At 41.0% G+C, this 16876-nt stretch overlaps 1 protein-coding gene across 2 annotated transcripts in view; it reads right to left on the reverse strand.

The window, feature by feature from the left end:
• SYNE1 (spectrin repeat containing nuclear envelope protein 1) overlaps nt 1-16876 on the reverse strand; it is a 595717-nt gene that overhangs the window by 168369 nt on the left and 410472 nt on the right. Inside the window, exons 1-2 of one of the 2 annotated variants that reach the window (XM_040350883.1) lie at nt 15687-15807; nt 109-228 (exon numbers count right to left, since the gene is read on the reverse strand). In XM_040350883.1, the coding sequence (XP_040206817.1) occupies nt 109-228; nt 15687-15776 (210 nt within the window). In that variant the 5' untranslated portion in view covers nt 15777-15807. Of the gene's footprint in view, nt 1-108; nt 229-15686; nt 15808-16876 lie in introns of those variants that run through there. The other variant, XM_040350885.1, reaches the window with a different exon arrangement.

The following is a 16876-nucleotide window of genomic DNA, read 5'->3' on the forward strand; positions in this document are numbered from 1 at the left end:
TGTTCACTACTCTCCTGCATTTATTTATACTCTTCCTACTATATTTGTTACCATAGTTAAAATTCAAAAACCTGCTAAAATCGAAATATTTTATCTTTTCCACCTTACCTGAAGCTTTGACAATTCTTGCACTGATTGCTGGTCCACCTGTAGTTGATCTCCACGTTTTCTCAACTCAGTAATTTCTGTATCCAGTTCTTTTAAACTATTTTCTGCTTGTAAAATAGCCTAAACACAGAAAAATAATAAAATGTATTAGTAATTAAAATTATAACATAATAATAAATAATATAAGTTGGAATTTGAGGGTAAAGGCGTTCTGTAACCACAATCTGTAATCTTCTGGTTTAAGTAGCAACACTTTATACTGTATATGATAGATGCAAAGTGGTCTCTCATCATCTCTTAGCTATCATCCTAAATAGGAGGATAATTAAAAGCTGCTAATTTAAAACATATAACCCCATTCCCCCATAGTATTGTCTTATAAGACCGTAAAATAGGACACAGCTATTTATCTCTATATATATATATATATATATATATATATATATATATATATATATATATATATATATATATATATTTATATATTTATCTATCTATCTATATATATATATATATATATATATATATATATATATATATATATATATATATATATATATATATATATATATATATATTTATATATATATATATATATATATATATATATATATATATATATATATATATAGATATATAGATAGATATATAGATACATAGATATATAGATAGATATATAGATACATACATACAATGGAATCCATGAGAAGGGGAGAGCAGAGGTGGTAATCCTTTAAGTGAAGGTACATTTTACCAACTGTGACACCTTTCCTTCTATGTACAGTACAAAGAATAATGCTCTATATGCCCAAAGTGATACAAATTATCCAGTTAGCTATTGTGGCCTAAATCAATGGCAGACTTGACTGGATTTTACTCTAGTATGGGCAAACAAAGAGTGTTAAGCTGGGTACACACATATCGAAATTTGGTTGGTTCAGCAGAAACAGGCCAAATTACAGTCTGTGTGTACCTCTCTCTGTTCAACAGAAGCTGGTTGTCAGACCGGTTTCTGTCGATTGGTCCTGCTGGATAACCAGCATTCAATCAACCCAGGCAGCCAATGGCTGCAGCGCTGATCTGCATATTATGACGGGGTGAGAATATAATAGCACAACGAGGGAGATCCCTGCATCTACATCTCATCACATGCAGGAATCTGTGATGTTTTTAAACCCGCTGGTTAAATGAAAAAAAAAAACATTGCATAGGGCTTTTAGATGAGTATTTATTACTGCTGTTCTAATAATTGGAGATATAATCTAGTAACTTTGGTTTGTTTTATTAGGCAAATAAAAAAAACCATATTGTGTTCATATGGGTCTACAACTCTATTGTATGGATGAGAGCCCATTCATAACTATGCATTTAATGCATTTTAACACACAACACAAGGGCACTTGTTTAAGTAGTGATTGTTCACCCATAAGATGCTTTTTGAAGCATCTACACATATTCAAGGCCTATTGATGATAATGGCAGTGCCATAGGCGTGCACACAGGGTGTGCCAGGTGTGCCCAGACACACCCTAATCACCCTGTGCTGCACAGATTCCCCCTGCTGCTTAGCTGCAAGGAAAGGGACTCAGGAATCTCTGTCCTCAGCCCCTTTCTCTGTATCAAAAGAGAGATATCAGGGCTCTCTCTCTCTCTCTCTCTCTCTCTCTCTCTCTCTCTCTCTCTATATATACATACATATATACACACACACATGTGTATTTGAGCTTTGGGGTGCACACCCTAATGTAATAGGCTGCGAACACATATGGGCAGTGAATTAAAATGGTGCTGCATATCTCTTTTCTATTGAACCCACAACGCATACTGGCTCATTATTACAAGCTGTTAATAACTTACTACCCTATTTAGGCACTTTCAGCCAGTCATAAAGGCAGATTCAGCCATTTTGCACCTGTTCCGGGGATAACTTCCCTGTATAGGCCGATATTACCTACGTGCTGTCATAATATTCTTGATGACAGTGATCTTTGTAAAACTGCTTACATTGTTTCTAGCATGCTCTGAAAGAGTATTTTTAATGACTTATGCACACTTGTGCTTAGTGAGCCCAAGCCCTGCGTGCATTGGACTTTCTTTAGCGCTGGACTGACATTGCTTATAGGGTTCCATATATTCTGTGTCCAGCCCAACTGCTGTGTATGTAGGCACCTTTTTTTATTAACATATGTGATTAAGCTAAGTTTAATCTCATGTTTTACCTTTTTAACTATGTCCACTCAGAAAGGTGGATAATTAGGTGACTGACATATACTTTTGAGTAGAAAAACATTAATATAATATTTATTTCTAAGTTTACTGGTTCATTTTAATACACTCAGCTGTTTAAATAATGTCTCAAGTAATATTTCACTATCCCTATAATGCTATATAGCTTGAGTTTAAAAAGTAAGGCTTGTTTAATTATAAGATATACTGTTGAGTAAAAACAAATATATATGTTTCTTATGAAGTCTGGTTTACCAGTAAGGCTCCATTCACACCTAGGCGACCTAGGCGACAAAACGCCGACGCCCGACGCTCGATACGCTTGAGGGGCGAATTTGCATTGCTGTCTATGAGATGGTTCACATCTCACGCCGTACGCCGTACGCCTGCCGCCTGAAAACAAGTCCCTTTTTTTCAGGCGGCATTGGCGTTCAGCCATAGACAGCAATGTAATTCTTTTAAAAAAAAAAAGTAAACGAAATTGCGGCAAAATACGCCGCGGACGCGGCGTTACAATGTGAATGCAGCCTTAGGCTGCATTCACATCTAGGCGGACGAAATCGCGGCGTTTTGACGCCGCAAATCGCGGTAAAAATAGCGGCGTTTTGTACCGCGATTTGCGGCGACAAAACGCCGGTATTGTCCACCTAGATGTGCCCCAAGATGACCCCCTCTATGGAGATGATTCCCATCTCCTAGCCGAACGCTCGAAGACGCCTGAAAAAAAGGTCCGGGACCTTTTTTCACGCGGCAGGCGACAGGCGTCCGGCGTTCGGCGTGGAGATGTGAACCATCTCCATAGAGGGACATCTGTTTTCAGCCCTCTGGCGGCAGCGGCGTAGCGCTACAGGCGTAAAAACGCCTAGGTGTGAATGCAGTCTAAGTCTGCTGAGTATAAAACATGACCTTATGTAGGCAGGCTGTATGCTTTCATAGAGGCAGTTTTGGGGATTATTATACGAGAGGGCTTTTCTGAACATCATGATTCCCTGCTTACTTTTTAAGATTTACTTTTCATACAAGCCTAAAATATAATTAGGATTGGTAATTCAACTGTCCCCTACATCTGGCTGCAGATTACATTACTGCTGTCTTTTTACATATTTGCATTGTATATATTTGCTTATATTCTAGCACAAAAACTTACCATCATCAAAGGCATAGCAATGAGATTTGATTTCTTAGATACTAGCATAGAATGGTATGTAGTTCCATTCTAGTTTTGCCATCAACACTTGTAAAACATTGGCATTGTTGACTAGGGTATTTTCATTTTTCTAATTTATAAACAGTCTACATTTAACTTCCTACAACATTAGACTCAAGCCCCATACACACACATCAGTTTTCCTGCAGGTTTTTCTCTTTAGGTTTACCAAAACCATCTAATATGAGGTCAAACCTTAAGGCCCAGATTCACGTACAGCGGCGTATCTTTGTGCGGGCGTAGCGCATCTCATATGCGCTACGCCGACGTAACATAGAGAGGCAAGGCCAGTATTCACAAAGCACTTTCTCCCTAAGTTATGGCGGCGTAGCGTAAATGGGCCGGCGTAAGCCCGCCTAATTCAAAGTAGGCAGATAGTGGGCGTGATGTATTGAAATAAAGCGTGACCCCATGTAAATGAAGGGCCTAACAAACAGCGCAAGCGCGCGTATGCTCAGAATCATGTCGCATATACTCCCTAAGATACGCCGGCTCAATGCCTACAACGTGAACGTAACCTACGCCCAGCCCCATTCACGTACGACTTACATAAACGACGTAAAATACGACGGCTGTTCCGACGTTTTCGACGTCCATACCTTAACAAGACTTACCCCTGCTTTATGAGGCGTAACGTTACGCCGGACGTAGATTACAGCAATGGGCGCAAGTACGTTCGTGAATCGGCGTATCTAAGTCATTTACATATTCGACGTGTAAATCAATGGAAGCGCCCCTTGCGGCCAGCATAAATATGCGCCCACGATACGACGGCATAGGAGACTTACGTTGGTCATATCAAGCCAAAATTCAGGCGTATCTTGTTGGCTGAATAAGCCGCATAGATACGACGGCGCATCCATGGACTTATGCGGCATATCAGAAGATACGTCGGCGTAAGTCCTTTCTGAATCCGGCCTAAGAGTTTAAATTCGTATGCAATCAGGTAGGCCCTTGCACTACATGGTTTTGGTAAACTTGAAGAGAAAAACCTGCAGGAAAACTGATAGTGTGTATGGGGCTTTAGACTAAAGACAGCCATACATGGGTCAACATTTGGCCAGTTCAGCAGGGTCCAGCCAAATTCTGATCCATGTTTGGGCACCCTGGTTGTACACAAGTCGATCAATCGATTGACTTGTGTACAGCCAGCCTGTCAGGTTTTTCCTGAATGATTAGTGTCGCTGGCTATAGCTGGCAACACCAATCATTGTGTTCTGCTGGTAGAGAAGCCTCCCCCCCCGGCAGAACACAATAGTACTATGGGAGGGATTCCCCTAGCCACACATCTTCCCTAGGGATAAATGGTACCAAGGTAGTAACTTTATTCACAGCAGGGCATGCAACTGATATGTGGACCAAAAAAAGGGGGCTAAAATGTTCTAGCTACATCATTTTTTAATGCAATTAGCAATAGCATTTGGATAAAATGACTGTACATGAACGCTGGGAATGGCACACTGCTAGCAGCAGTATCATGCAGAACAGGCTTTACCTTGCCTGTATGGAATTGTCTCATCATTGGTTTGCGATGCTGCTGAATCTACAATGTTAGCAAGGGAGAGACATCTTGCTGGTTTAGCTAGCGAGGAAGTGACTCCATTCAAATGGATAAGTGGTTTATTAGTGATCTAATCACTGATGAGTTGTCTTGTGTGAAATGGCCCTTAGTGGCTAGAGAAATTGGGAGGATCTTAATGGCTTTGCTACAGCACTCCATTACACATAGTTATGTCACTGTATTTTTAAAATATACCACGCGACAATGCATTAAAAACTTAGTGTGTGTAAAGTCTTAAACATTTTTGTTTGGTTAATATAAATTTGGGTTGCATGTATAAAAGCATCTCTAACAAAAAATGCGTGCCCAGAGCAAACTGTAGGATTGCTGTTTTTATTCAATTTGTTTGCCTTGAATATGTGTAGATGGCTCCCAGTGATGTCAATCAAAGCCAGTGATGAGGGATGGGGCCGAATCCTGCTGTGTGAATAAATGCAGCAGGGGCCAGGAGTGCCAGTGGGGGACCTAAGAAGAGGAGGTTCACGGGCGCTCTGTGCAATTCCATTGCACAGATCAGGTAAGTTTAGACAGGTTTGTAATTTTTTTTTCTTTTTATCTTTACAACCTCTTTAAACTGGGTACACACTGTCCGAAAATCAGCCAGTTCAGCAAGAACCAGATAACTTTTGGTCAGTGTGTACAGGAGTCTGTCCAACAGAAGTCACTATAAAGACTTTTGTCGAAGGGATATGCTGGAAATTTAGCATCCACCAATGGCTGCGAGTGTTGATCAGTATATTCTGGAAGGGGAAGTCCCCCTGTCAGAATACAATAGCACAGTAGGAGAGATCGCCACACCAACATCACTTGGGTTGGTATGGTGATCTGTCAGTTTTTTTTTTTTCCATTCAACCCGCTGGTTGAACAAAAAAGGACTTGCAGTGTGTACCAGGCTTTAAAGAAAACCAGTATTAATTTTCCTTCTTTCAACTGAAGCCACCTATGGATTAGTTATGTTCTTTAAAGCCTGGTACACACTGCAACTCCTTTTTTGTTCAACCAGCTGGAGAGGCATCCACTTGTAGCAGAAAGTACTGGTGTAATGTGGTCTCATCAGACACAACAAAAGTGAACTGAATCTCGCCAGCGAAAGAACGTGATTCTCTAAGTGATAATGGGGAGTACCGCGCTTAGGATCAAAATGTATGGAAAATATGGTAATAGTGGGAATAAAAATGTGTAAAAAATGTATAAATTAAATACAATAAAATAAGGACTGCAGCCCCCCGATAAGTAATCCCCTAGAGGACACAAAGATAAAGTAAGAAAGTGTGGGGGTCGTGGCGCTGTCTCAGCTGAAGGCTCTATATATACCGAATGTGTAATACAGTAATGACTTGTATGTGATCCAGGGCATAAACCAGTGAATAGTGGATCTAAGCAATAGAAGTGCCTAAATGTACTTCATGTATAAGTGACTAAGAGTAGTGCGTGTTAAGACACTCAGACAAAAGTATGCTGTGCAAAGAAAAATAGTAATAGGTAAACACTGTGCACCAAATAACTAAAAATAGTACAAAGTGTATTGTGACACTTAATCACGGCTAATAGTGTAAATAACACTAAGTGGCACCAAGTGCACTAGGTGAATAACCAATAAGAATAATATAAATAAACAATAAGTGCTAGGATATCAGTGACCGCCTGTAGGGGTCAGCGGTGAAAGATGCTGAATCAAAAACAACAATAGATAGGTGAACAGCCCATATTGAATGTAACAAAAATAATAAAATAGTCCAATAAAGGATAAATCCAGAAATTGGTCAGCAGTCCACATATAATTGATCAAATATCAGAAATTTGTGAGATTGTTCATAAACGGGTGCACCCAATCTGGGTGAGTGATCAGAGTATACAGTTGTGATGGTTCACGCAGTGATTCCGGTGCTCCCCCTCCTGGGTCCCCACTCACCAGAGGCACTCACCCCTGCAGGGGTAAAGTGCATGTATATATAGTCTCCAGCTGCTCCTCAGCTCGACTTTCCCCTCCTTGGGTCCTCTGGATGGGTCTTCTGGTCCAGGTGGCTCAGATCCTTTGGTTGTCCAAGGTCCTCCAGGGAAAAAACAATCTCACATTGCGTAGTTTGTTCAAAAACGAGGGGTATTTTATTCGCACTGCCACTAATAATGGCGTGCACAAGAGCAGGTAAATACAAAATAAAATCAAAACTGGAACCAGGGTTCCGATAAAATGATTAAAATAAAACAAATAAAAACAAAAACAGATAGACAGCTATCTGCACGATAGCAGATCTCCCAGCACAGCACTCGTAACCGGTGAAAGATGTCAGCGCCAGCCTGGGAACGGCGTGCGTTCCACTGACAGTCAGCTGGTTAACCCGGAAGTGCGTGTGGGTGTGCATGTATCCGCTTTACGCACGTTTCGTTAGATTACGGCTTCAGAAGACGTAATCTAACGAAACGTGCGTAAAGCGGATACACGCACACCCACACGCACTTCCGGGTTAACCAGCTGACTGTCAGTGGAACGCATGCCGTTCCCAGGCTGGCGCTGACATCTTTCACCGGTTACGAGTGCTGTGCTGGGAGATCTGCTATCATGCAGATAGCTGTCTATCTGTTTATGTTTTTATTTGTTTTATTTTAATCATTTTATCGGAACCCTGGTTCCAGTTTTGATTTTATTTTTGTATTTACCTGCTTCTTGTGCACGCCATTATTAGTGGCAGTGCGAATAAAATACCCCTCGTTTTTGAACATACTACGCAATGTGAGATTGTTTTTTCCCTGGAGGACCTTGGACAACCAAAGGATCTGAGCCACCTGGACCAGAAGACCCATCCAGAGGACCCAAGGAGGGGAAAGTCGAGCTGAGGAGCAGCTGGAGACTATATATACATGCACTTTACCCCTGCAGGGGTGAGTGCCTCTGGTGAGTGGGGACCCCGGAGGGGGAGCACCGGAATCACTGCATGAACCATCACAACTGTATACTCTGATCACTCACCCAGGTTGGGTGCACCCGTTTATGAACAATCTCACACATTTCTGATATTTGATCAATTAAATGTGGACTGCTGACCAATTTCTGGATTTATCCTTTATTGGACTATTTTATTATTTTTGTTACATTCAATATGGGCTGTTCACCTATCTATTGTTGTTTTTGATTCAGCATCTTTCACCGCTGACCCCTACAGGCGGTCACTGATATCCTAGCACTTATTGTTTATTTATATTATTCTTATTGGTTATTCACCTAGTGCACTTGGTGCCACTTAGTGTTATTTACACTATTAGCCGTGATTAAGTGTCACATTACACTTTGTACTATTTTTAGTTATTTGGTGCACAGTGTTTACCTATTACTATTTTTCTTTACACAGCATACTTTTGTCTGAGTGTCTTAACACGCACTACTCTTAGTCACTTATACATGAAGTACATTTAGGCACTTCTATTGCTTAGATCCACTATTCACTGGTTTATGCCCTGGATCACATACAAGTCATTACCGTATTACACATTTGGTATATTTAGCCTTCAGCTGAGACAGCGCCACGACCCCCACACTTTCTTACGTGATTCTCTAAGTGTCAACTCCAGTATAGCAGCAAGCGTGAAAAACTGGTTGCCGTACAGCCACATCCCGTCACGTTATGGCGAAACGTCGGGACATGGCTGTGAATGCCTCTAGGCTTCATTGATTTGAGCTTATGTGAGTGCAATGTTTGAAGCTGTTTTAATAAAATAAACTTTTTACAACAATACTGCATTATTGGAGCACTTTGTTTTCTTATAGATGGAGAGTCCTTGATATCGGGTGTCGCGTCTGGATATCGGTGGATATCTAACCCTGTAAGGGTTGATGCTGTTTTGCTGAGCATGAGAGCGCAAGGCATCGTCATTTGGTGAGTTTTTAACCACGCTGTGTGGTGAACGTTTTGAAGATCTCACATCAGGATATATTCAGCTTTCCTTGTTTGAGACAATCCAGTCTCATTTATGAACTATTTTTGCACAAACGTTATTATTAGTTGTTTATTTATGTATTAGCGTTGATCACTATCACCTGTCACTGGGTTTTATTTATGTATATTGTTTAGCGCTACTATTCACTTTAGTTTACACTGTAAATGCATATTTATAGGATATATGATTAGCTTTATTCTTTTGATCTTCCTCCAGATAAATCATAGTGAGTGAGTGAGTGAGTGAGAGACTTGTAAAGCGCAACACATGCAAACTGAATCGCCTCTGGGCGCTGTATCCATTTTATGGGTAAGGAACCCCTTGACCTCAGAAGAGATGGGTTTTAATCTTTCTCCTGAAGGCCAAGTGGTCCGACTCCAGTCGGATGGTGGTTGGTAGTGCATTCCACAGGCGAGGTATCATGATGGTTTTGAAAAGACTATAGGAATAGGATAACTGCCCAGTTAATTTTGATTATTCAAGCTATGTAATGCTTACCAAAGTGGATTGCTAATGGATTTATGATATACCATACATTAAAGTATATTATACTTGTTTGTAAAAGTTGTATCAAACTAAACCAATGTGACATATTCTTCACATTGCCACACTGCAAATATGTAATGACAAAGTGCCAGTTGATGTGCTTTGACACTACATTATATTTTGTATTTGTTTATTTCCCCTGTACCTCTATTTATGCAGCTATATAATAAACCCATCTCTAGTGTCAGTTTTGTTTTGTCATTATAAAAATGACACGCTATTAAACTGAGATCATATATAATTAGGAATGGTTTGCTTGGCCTACTTCCATCCCATGAAATAGCTAATGCATTGTTTGGAAAAAAGACAGGTACATTTTATTAGTAAGCATTTATTTCAAAAATACATGAACAAAACTTGCTTTATTTACAGAGTTTCTCTAATAAAATCCACAGCGTTCTAAAATGCCAGCAGTCTTTCCTATGAGACATGTCACAAACACTATGCTTTTTAATTTGGTACATCTTGTATTGAGCATTAGACCTTGGCTCATTTATTGTCAAACTACAGTTATTTGAAATTAGCAAATGAACAAGGAGGACAGGATGGCAGAGAAGGAGATCAGAGAAGCAGAGAAGGAGATTTACAGTGGATGAGCAGTATTGAAGTGATGATACACAAACACATCAAGGTAACAAAAGGTTTCATAAAATTCCGCTAAGTAAAGTTAGCGGTATCTCGGTATGTGACCCATCTGGTACAGGGTTCCTGTAGATTCAACAAAAGGGGAGAATCCCTGGAAATATGAAATGCAGAAGAAATAGGATTTCAAGACAGATGAAAACATATAACGGAGGTGAAAGAAAAGTATCAAACAAAATCGGAGTAGCTTTGGTAGGCCTTTGTTCATAGGACTCTGACCAAAATGAAATGAGCGTAGGTAGACCGACTTTATATGCAAATTAGTTTTTTCCACAGGCCCAATGTTGGTACAAGTATGAACTCTCCATAAACGTATTGAAGTTCTTGAAGCTAAGGCGGGACATTCATTAATTGTTTTTAGCATACGTATGTCATTGTTGCCCGCCTTACTTACATCTTCATTTGTATAATGCAACTGTTGGCTAAATAAAGGAATTACAAAAAAAAAACTTACTGAGTTCAAGGAACAGGCTTCTAGTGTGCTCATGTAATAGTATTGGTGAAGATGAGGCGATAACTAGAAGAACTTCAGCTTTGTGTGTCTACGGGTCAGGTTCAGAAAGTAAGCTTAAAGGGGTTGTAAAGGTTCGTTTTTTATTTTCTAATTAGGTTACTTTAAACTAGTGCATTGTTGATTTACTAACCTCTTCCTTTTATTAGGTGGGCTCCTGCGCTGTATGGGATAAAAGTGAAAGGAGTGGCCAGAGAAAAGTGGGGTGAGTGGGCGTGAATACTGCAGCAAACACCAAGGGTGTTGTCCTCTCAAGACAAATAAATTGATACTGTGTAGATGTGGAAGTGTCTGGCGCTGTAGAAAAGCTGAACTACAGGGGGGGGCAAAAAAGTAAAAAAAGTAAAAAAGGGGGGTGGGTAACAAAAAATCGTGAACAGTGGGGCCGTGAAATAGTAAGTATATTGACACGGTGGGGGTAACCCACAATAAAACGTGAAATAGGTGTGGTCTAGCCTAAATAGTGTATCTAAAACACATATAAGAAATCTTCAAATTATCAATGATAAGTGAACAGTTCGAACAAAAAACTCCCCAAGCGATTAGTAGAAGTAAACAAATATCCGATTTGGTAAAACTTGAAAAGAGTGAAGTGTTATGGACAGTATTAGAGTGCAGTCCAACACATAGACAGGTACAGTGACTGATAAATAGATAGTGAAACAATATATCAAACTCAGGTGAGTGGAGGTGCGTGCTTGGGTAGGTCCACACAACGTGTACCTTCACCAATAGTGAATCAGAAGGCTTACCTCTCTGCTCACATACAAACCCTGAGACAATCACTGTACCAGCAGGCTGTTACTGGATATCTGCTTGTCTCGATCGTGGTACATATATATAAAGACAATGGTGTAAAGGTTGTAGCTTTATCTTCTTACAGGCAATAAGGAGACATAGTGCCCCAAAAATAAGCAGTGGCTGATTGTCCACTTACACAACTTACAGAGTGTATGAGGAGCGTGTGCCTATCTCCACGAGCGCCGAGCTCGTATCCCAATCTATCTCCAGCGGTCAGTTTTCTCTTTAGCAACATATGAGCCGTCCGCTCAGGATGAGGTATATGAGCGGGGATGGAAGAAGAGAGGGGGAGCACATCGCATAAACCATGCAGCAAATAAATTTATTAAAATTTAATTAAAAACAAATAGATAAGTAAAAGACCACATGGGGCAGTCTCAGGCGGTCCGCGTAGCAACGAACGCCGCGCTCGTGCACCGTCCGTCAGATGCTGCTACAGAGTACACAGTAGGAGCAGCATCTGACGGACGGTGGACGAGCGCGGCGTTCGTTGCTACGGGACCGCCCTGAGACTGCCCCATGTGAGTCTTTTACTTATCTATTTGTTTTAATAAATTTATTTGCTGCATGGTTTATGCGATGTGCTCCCCCTCTCTTCTTCCATCCCCGCTCATATACCTCATCCTGAGCGGACGGCTCATATGTTGCTAAAGAGAAACTGACAGCTGGAAGAAGATTGGGATACGAGCTCGGCGCTCGTGGAGATAGGCACACGCTCCTCATACACTCCTGTAAGTTGTGTAAGTGGACAATCAGCCACTGCTTATTTTTGGGCACTATGTCTCCTTATTGCCTGTAAGAAGATAAAGCTACAACCTTTACACCATTGTCTTTATATATATGTACCACGATCGAGACAAGCAGATATCCAGTTAACAGCCTGCTGGTACAGTGATTGTCTCAGGGTTTGTATGTGAGCAGAGAGGTAAGCCTTCTGATTCACTATTGGTGAAGGGTACACGTTGTGTGGACCTACCCAAGCACGCACCTCCACTCACCTGAGTTTGATATATTGTTTTCACTTATCTATTTATCAGTCACTGTACCTGTCTATGTGTTGGACTGCACTCTAATACTGTCCATAACACTTCACTCTTTTTCAAGTTTTACCAAATCGGATATTTGTTTACTTCTACTAATCGCTTGGGGAGTTTTTTGTTCGAACTGTTCACTTATCATTGATAATTTGAAGATTTCTTATATGTGTTTTAGATACACTATTTAGGCTAGACCACACCTATTTCACGTTTTATTGTGGGTTACCCCCACCGTGTCAATATACTTACTATTTCACGGCCCACTGTTCACAGATTTTTTGTTACCCCACCCCCCTTTTTTACTTTTTTTACTTTTTTGCCCCCCCCTGTAGTTCAGCTTTTCTACAGCGCAGACACTTCCACATCTACACAACCTCTTCCTTTTAATTTCGCTTCTAAATGTTTTTTTTCTTTGTTTTCTTTGTCTGAATTTCTCACTTCCTGTTCCTCCTCAGTAAGATGTTCAGGGCGCTTACTCTGCTGGGATAACGCCATAGTTCACCCTGGACCTATCTGAGTGTTTTAGGTCTATTTAGACCTTAAAGGGGAATTGGATAAAAGATGAGTTCTTGGAATTGGGCAGGACGCTATTCGGCTGGCTAAATACCGGCAGGTTCTGGGCCCTTCTATTGTCCACCCCATTGGCAATGAGGAATGCTTGGATGCTACTCCCCCTCCATATAACTCTTGGATTGAACTTAAAACTAATTAAAGGGGATCCACACCAGTCCATCACGTGGTTTGAACTACTACTTGCACTACTCTGCTCCCGTGGCCCCTGATGGCGGTTTGTTAACCAGAAACGCGTCAGTCATACTCACATCACCCACTAGGAGAGTGCTTTTTCGTTCTGCTCTTTTTTCGCCATCCTCGGCACATGTATTGTTTTTGGTGGCATTGTTTTTGTATTTTGTACATTTGTTGCTTTTATATGCACCTAGGTGCGCATTGTGTGCTCTTATCAAGTGCCAATATGTATGTCTTGTCCTATTAAAGATCATATTTTTTACCAACACTGTGTTTGGCTTGTAAAGTCCCACCCAGGGGGAATATTCTCTTTTGTCATATGATGCCCAGAGATGTGGCCAATACTACAGTTATTGGGTCTATGAGTACCTCTTTCTCTATTTGATGTTCAGTAAGCTGTTCTAAATTACTTTCCACCGCTTGGATGATGGTGGAAAGCTTACTGAGGAGAAACAGGAAGTGAGAAATTCAAACAAAGAAAAAAAACATTTAGAAGGGAAATCGAAGGAAAAGGTAAGTGAACCAACAATGCACTAGCTTAAAGGAACCTATTCAGAAAATAAAAGACGAACCTTTACAACCCCTTTAACTTGAAGGTACTGTATGGTTTGCTAAATATCTCTTTTAATAGCCAAATTATTAAAATCAGGTCACTTAAAAGTGCCATACTTGTTCAAAGACTTTCCAACAAAAAAACACACACGCTTACATTTTAGGCAGAAGCTAGTGAATTATCTCAGCCACAGTTTTTTGGCCTTGATATAGAAGCCCTGCTGCAAGACCTGGGAGTGGTGCAGTAAAACACATTTTCTGTCTTCAATATCTACTGGTGCTCTCCAATACACTTTGGGTTTCTTATTATTATGGTGAGTGAAAACAACCTTTTAAATTCCCTATTTAGTCTGCTTCTCTTTGGCTTATAACATCTTTTGTGCCCTTTTCTGTTGATTGTGGCCTACTGCTGAAGACACCTGCTGAGGGGTGAAGACAGATAAACATCTCCTTAAAGTGTAGTTCCACCCAAAAATGGAACTTCCACTTTTTGGAATCCTCCCCCCCCCTCACATTTGGCACCTTTCAGGGGGGGAGCAGATACCTGTGTAATACAGATATTTGCTCCCTTCCAGGCATAGATCACCACGGTGATCGCAGTGACCTATGCCACTTCCAGCGACTACGCTGTCCTCTGGGAAACACACAGGTTCCAAGAAGACAGCAGGGACCAGTGAGGATGTGCAGCGTGACTCGCGCATGCGCATTAGGGAACCGGGAAGTGAAGCCGCAAGGCTTCATTTTCTGATTCCCTCACCGAGGATGGCGGCGGGAGCAGTCGAGAGCCGAGCGATTGATCGGCTTCGGATGTGGACATCGTGGGCACCCTGGACAGGTAAGTGTCCATTTATTAAAAGCCAGCAGCTGCAGTATTTGTAGCTGCTGGCTTTTAATATTTTTTTTTAAGGCGGAACTCCGCTTTAAGCTTTTATGTTGGTAAGTAGCCAAGTCACCCATCTATTACACTATATACTATATATATATATATGGCTTTTTTTCAGGGGGAACTTGGTGGAACTCAGTTCCACCACCTCTGGCTCAGACCCTTTGGTGCCTGCTCACCACAGTCACTTGTAAACACAGAAGTCCGATTTCTGTGTTTACAAGTGACAGTTCTGCACTCTGTGTGTAACCCCCATAATCTCTGCACTCTGTATTTAATGCAATCCTGGCATTTAATGCCCCTTTAAGACCCTTCTACTGTTTGTAAAATCTGACCACACCCACTATTTGATGTGATTTGGAGGATTTGTGTGGGGGATGGGTTTTGGGGGGGTCGTGGTTGAGTTCCAGCACCTATTTGAGAAAAAAGCCCTGTATATATATATATATATATATATATATATATATATATATATATATATATATATACTAATTTCTCCTGTCTTTTTTACCATTTTGTGCCAGCTTCAAGGTATTAGCTTAAGGGAATTGGCAAGGAACGTATTTAGATGACAGGTCCGCATTATTAGCTACTGTATATTAAGTGGCCATTATGTTTTTAAGCTGGCAGACTCTCTAAAGGCCAGTAGTGGACGCTGTCGTGTTATACAGATATGTAAAAATAGTATCCAAATGTCTGGTGGGGTTACAAGAAAATGAATTTCTTTGCAATGACCTGTATGAGACAATGTGGCATATTTCTTGGTGTATATCATGTAAATAAAGGCAATGCCATGTCTATAACCACTGGACTAGCCTCATGACATCTGTGACAATTGTCTGGTCAAATGTGAGGTGAATATGCTCCTAGTCTATGCCTTGGCATTGCTATAATAATAAGTTAGTTATGATATGGCCTTTCACATTAATTACCTGCATCTGTTCTTTCGCTGGTCGCTCTGCTGCTTCTGCCAGTCTGTGCAGTATGATGTATTTATTATCAGCCAAGGAAGTAAACAGCATCTTCAAATCATTCTGAGAGAACACAACATGTATACAAATTAAATGTTACATACAAACTCAAATACAGCACTTTCAATATTTTTGCTTGGAGCACAATCTTTTGGCATGTTTCACACATATGTAGATAATGCATGCTGCATATTATTAAAAGAGATTGGATAATTTTGGTGGTATGAGTAGAGATCAATGGTGGGTATATGTGATAGGCCATGATGTATACTGATTATGAGCCATCAGCAGATATACATCTCTCCAGACAACCAAATACAGTCAAAGGAACCAATGGTGCTTAGCTCAGGACTAAGCGAGATAAAGGTCAGAAATTTTGGATGCAACATTTTGGGGCATGGTGGAATAGAACATGATTTTAACGAATCGACTTACAGATCTAACTGAGGCCCTGTACACACGATCAGTCTAAGCCGATGAGAACGGACTGAAGTTCAGTTTCATCGTTTAACCGATGAAGCTGACTGAGGCCCCGTACACACGACCAGTTTCCTCGGCAGAATTCAGCTTCCGACCGAGTTTCTGGCTGAATTCTGCCGAGAAACCCGGCCGTGTGTACACTTTCGGCCGAGGAAGCCGACGAGGAGCTCGGCGAGGAAATAGAGAACATGTTCTCTATTTCCTCGTTGTTCTATGGGAGCTCTCGTCCCGCCGAGCTCCTCGGCGGCTTCAGTGCTGAACTGGCCGAGGAACTCGATGTGTTTGGCACGTCGAGTTCCTCGGCCGTGTGTACGAGGCCTGATGGTCTGATGTGCCTATACACACCATCAGTTCAAAAACTGATCGAGTCCAATGCAGTGCTGTAAAACACAACGACGTGCTGAAAAAAACGAAGTTCAATGCTTCTAAGCATGCGTCGACTTGATTCTGAGCATGCCCGGGTTTGGAACTGATGCTTTTGCGTACTAACCATTGGTTTTGACCTATCGGTCAGGCATCCATCGGTCCAATTTTAAATCAAGTTCTCTGGCCCAGATTCACAAAAGAGATACGACGGTGTATCTCCTGATACGCCGTCGTATCTCTGTTTTAGGGTTCTTCCTAACTATGCGACTGATTCATAGAATCAGTTACGCATAGTTAGCCCTAAG

The sequence above is a fragment of the Rana temporaria genome, chromosome 4 (genome assembly GCF_905171775.1).
Source record: "Rana temporaria chromosome 4, aRanTem1.1, whole genome shotgun sequence".
NCBI classification, from domain to species: Eukaryota; Metazoa; Chordata; class Amphibia; order Anura; family Ranidae; genus Rana; species Rana temporaria.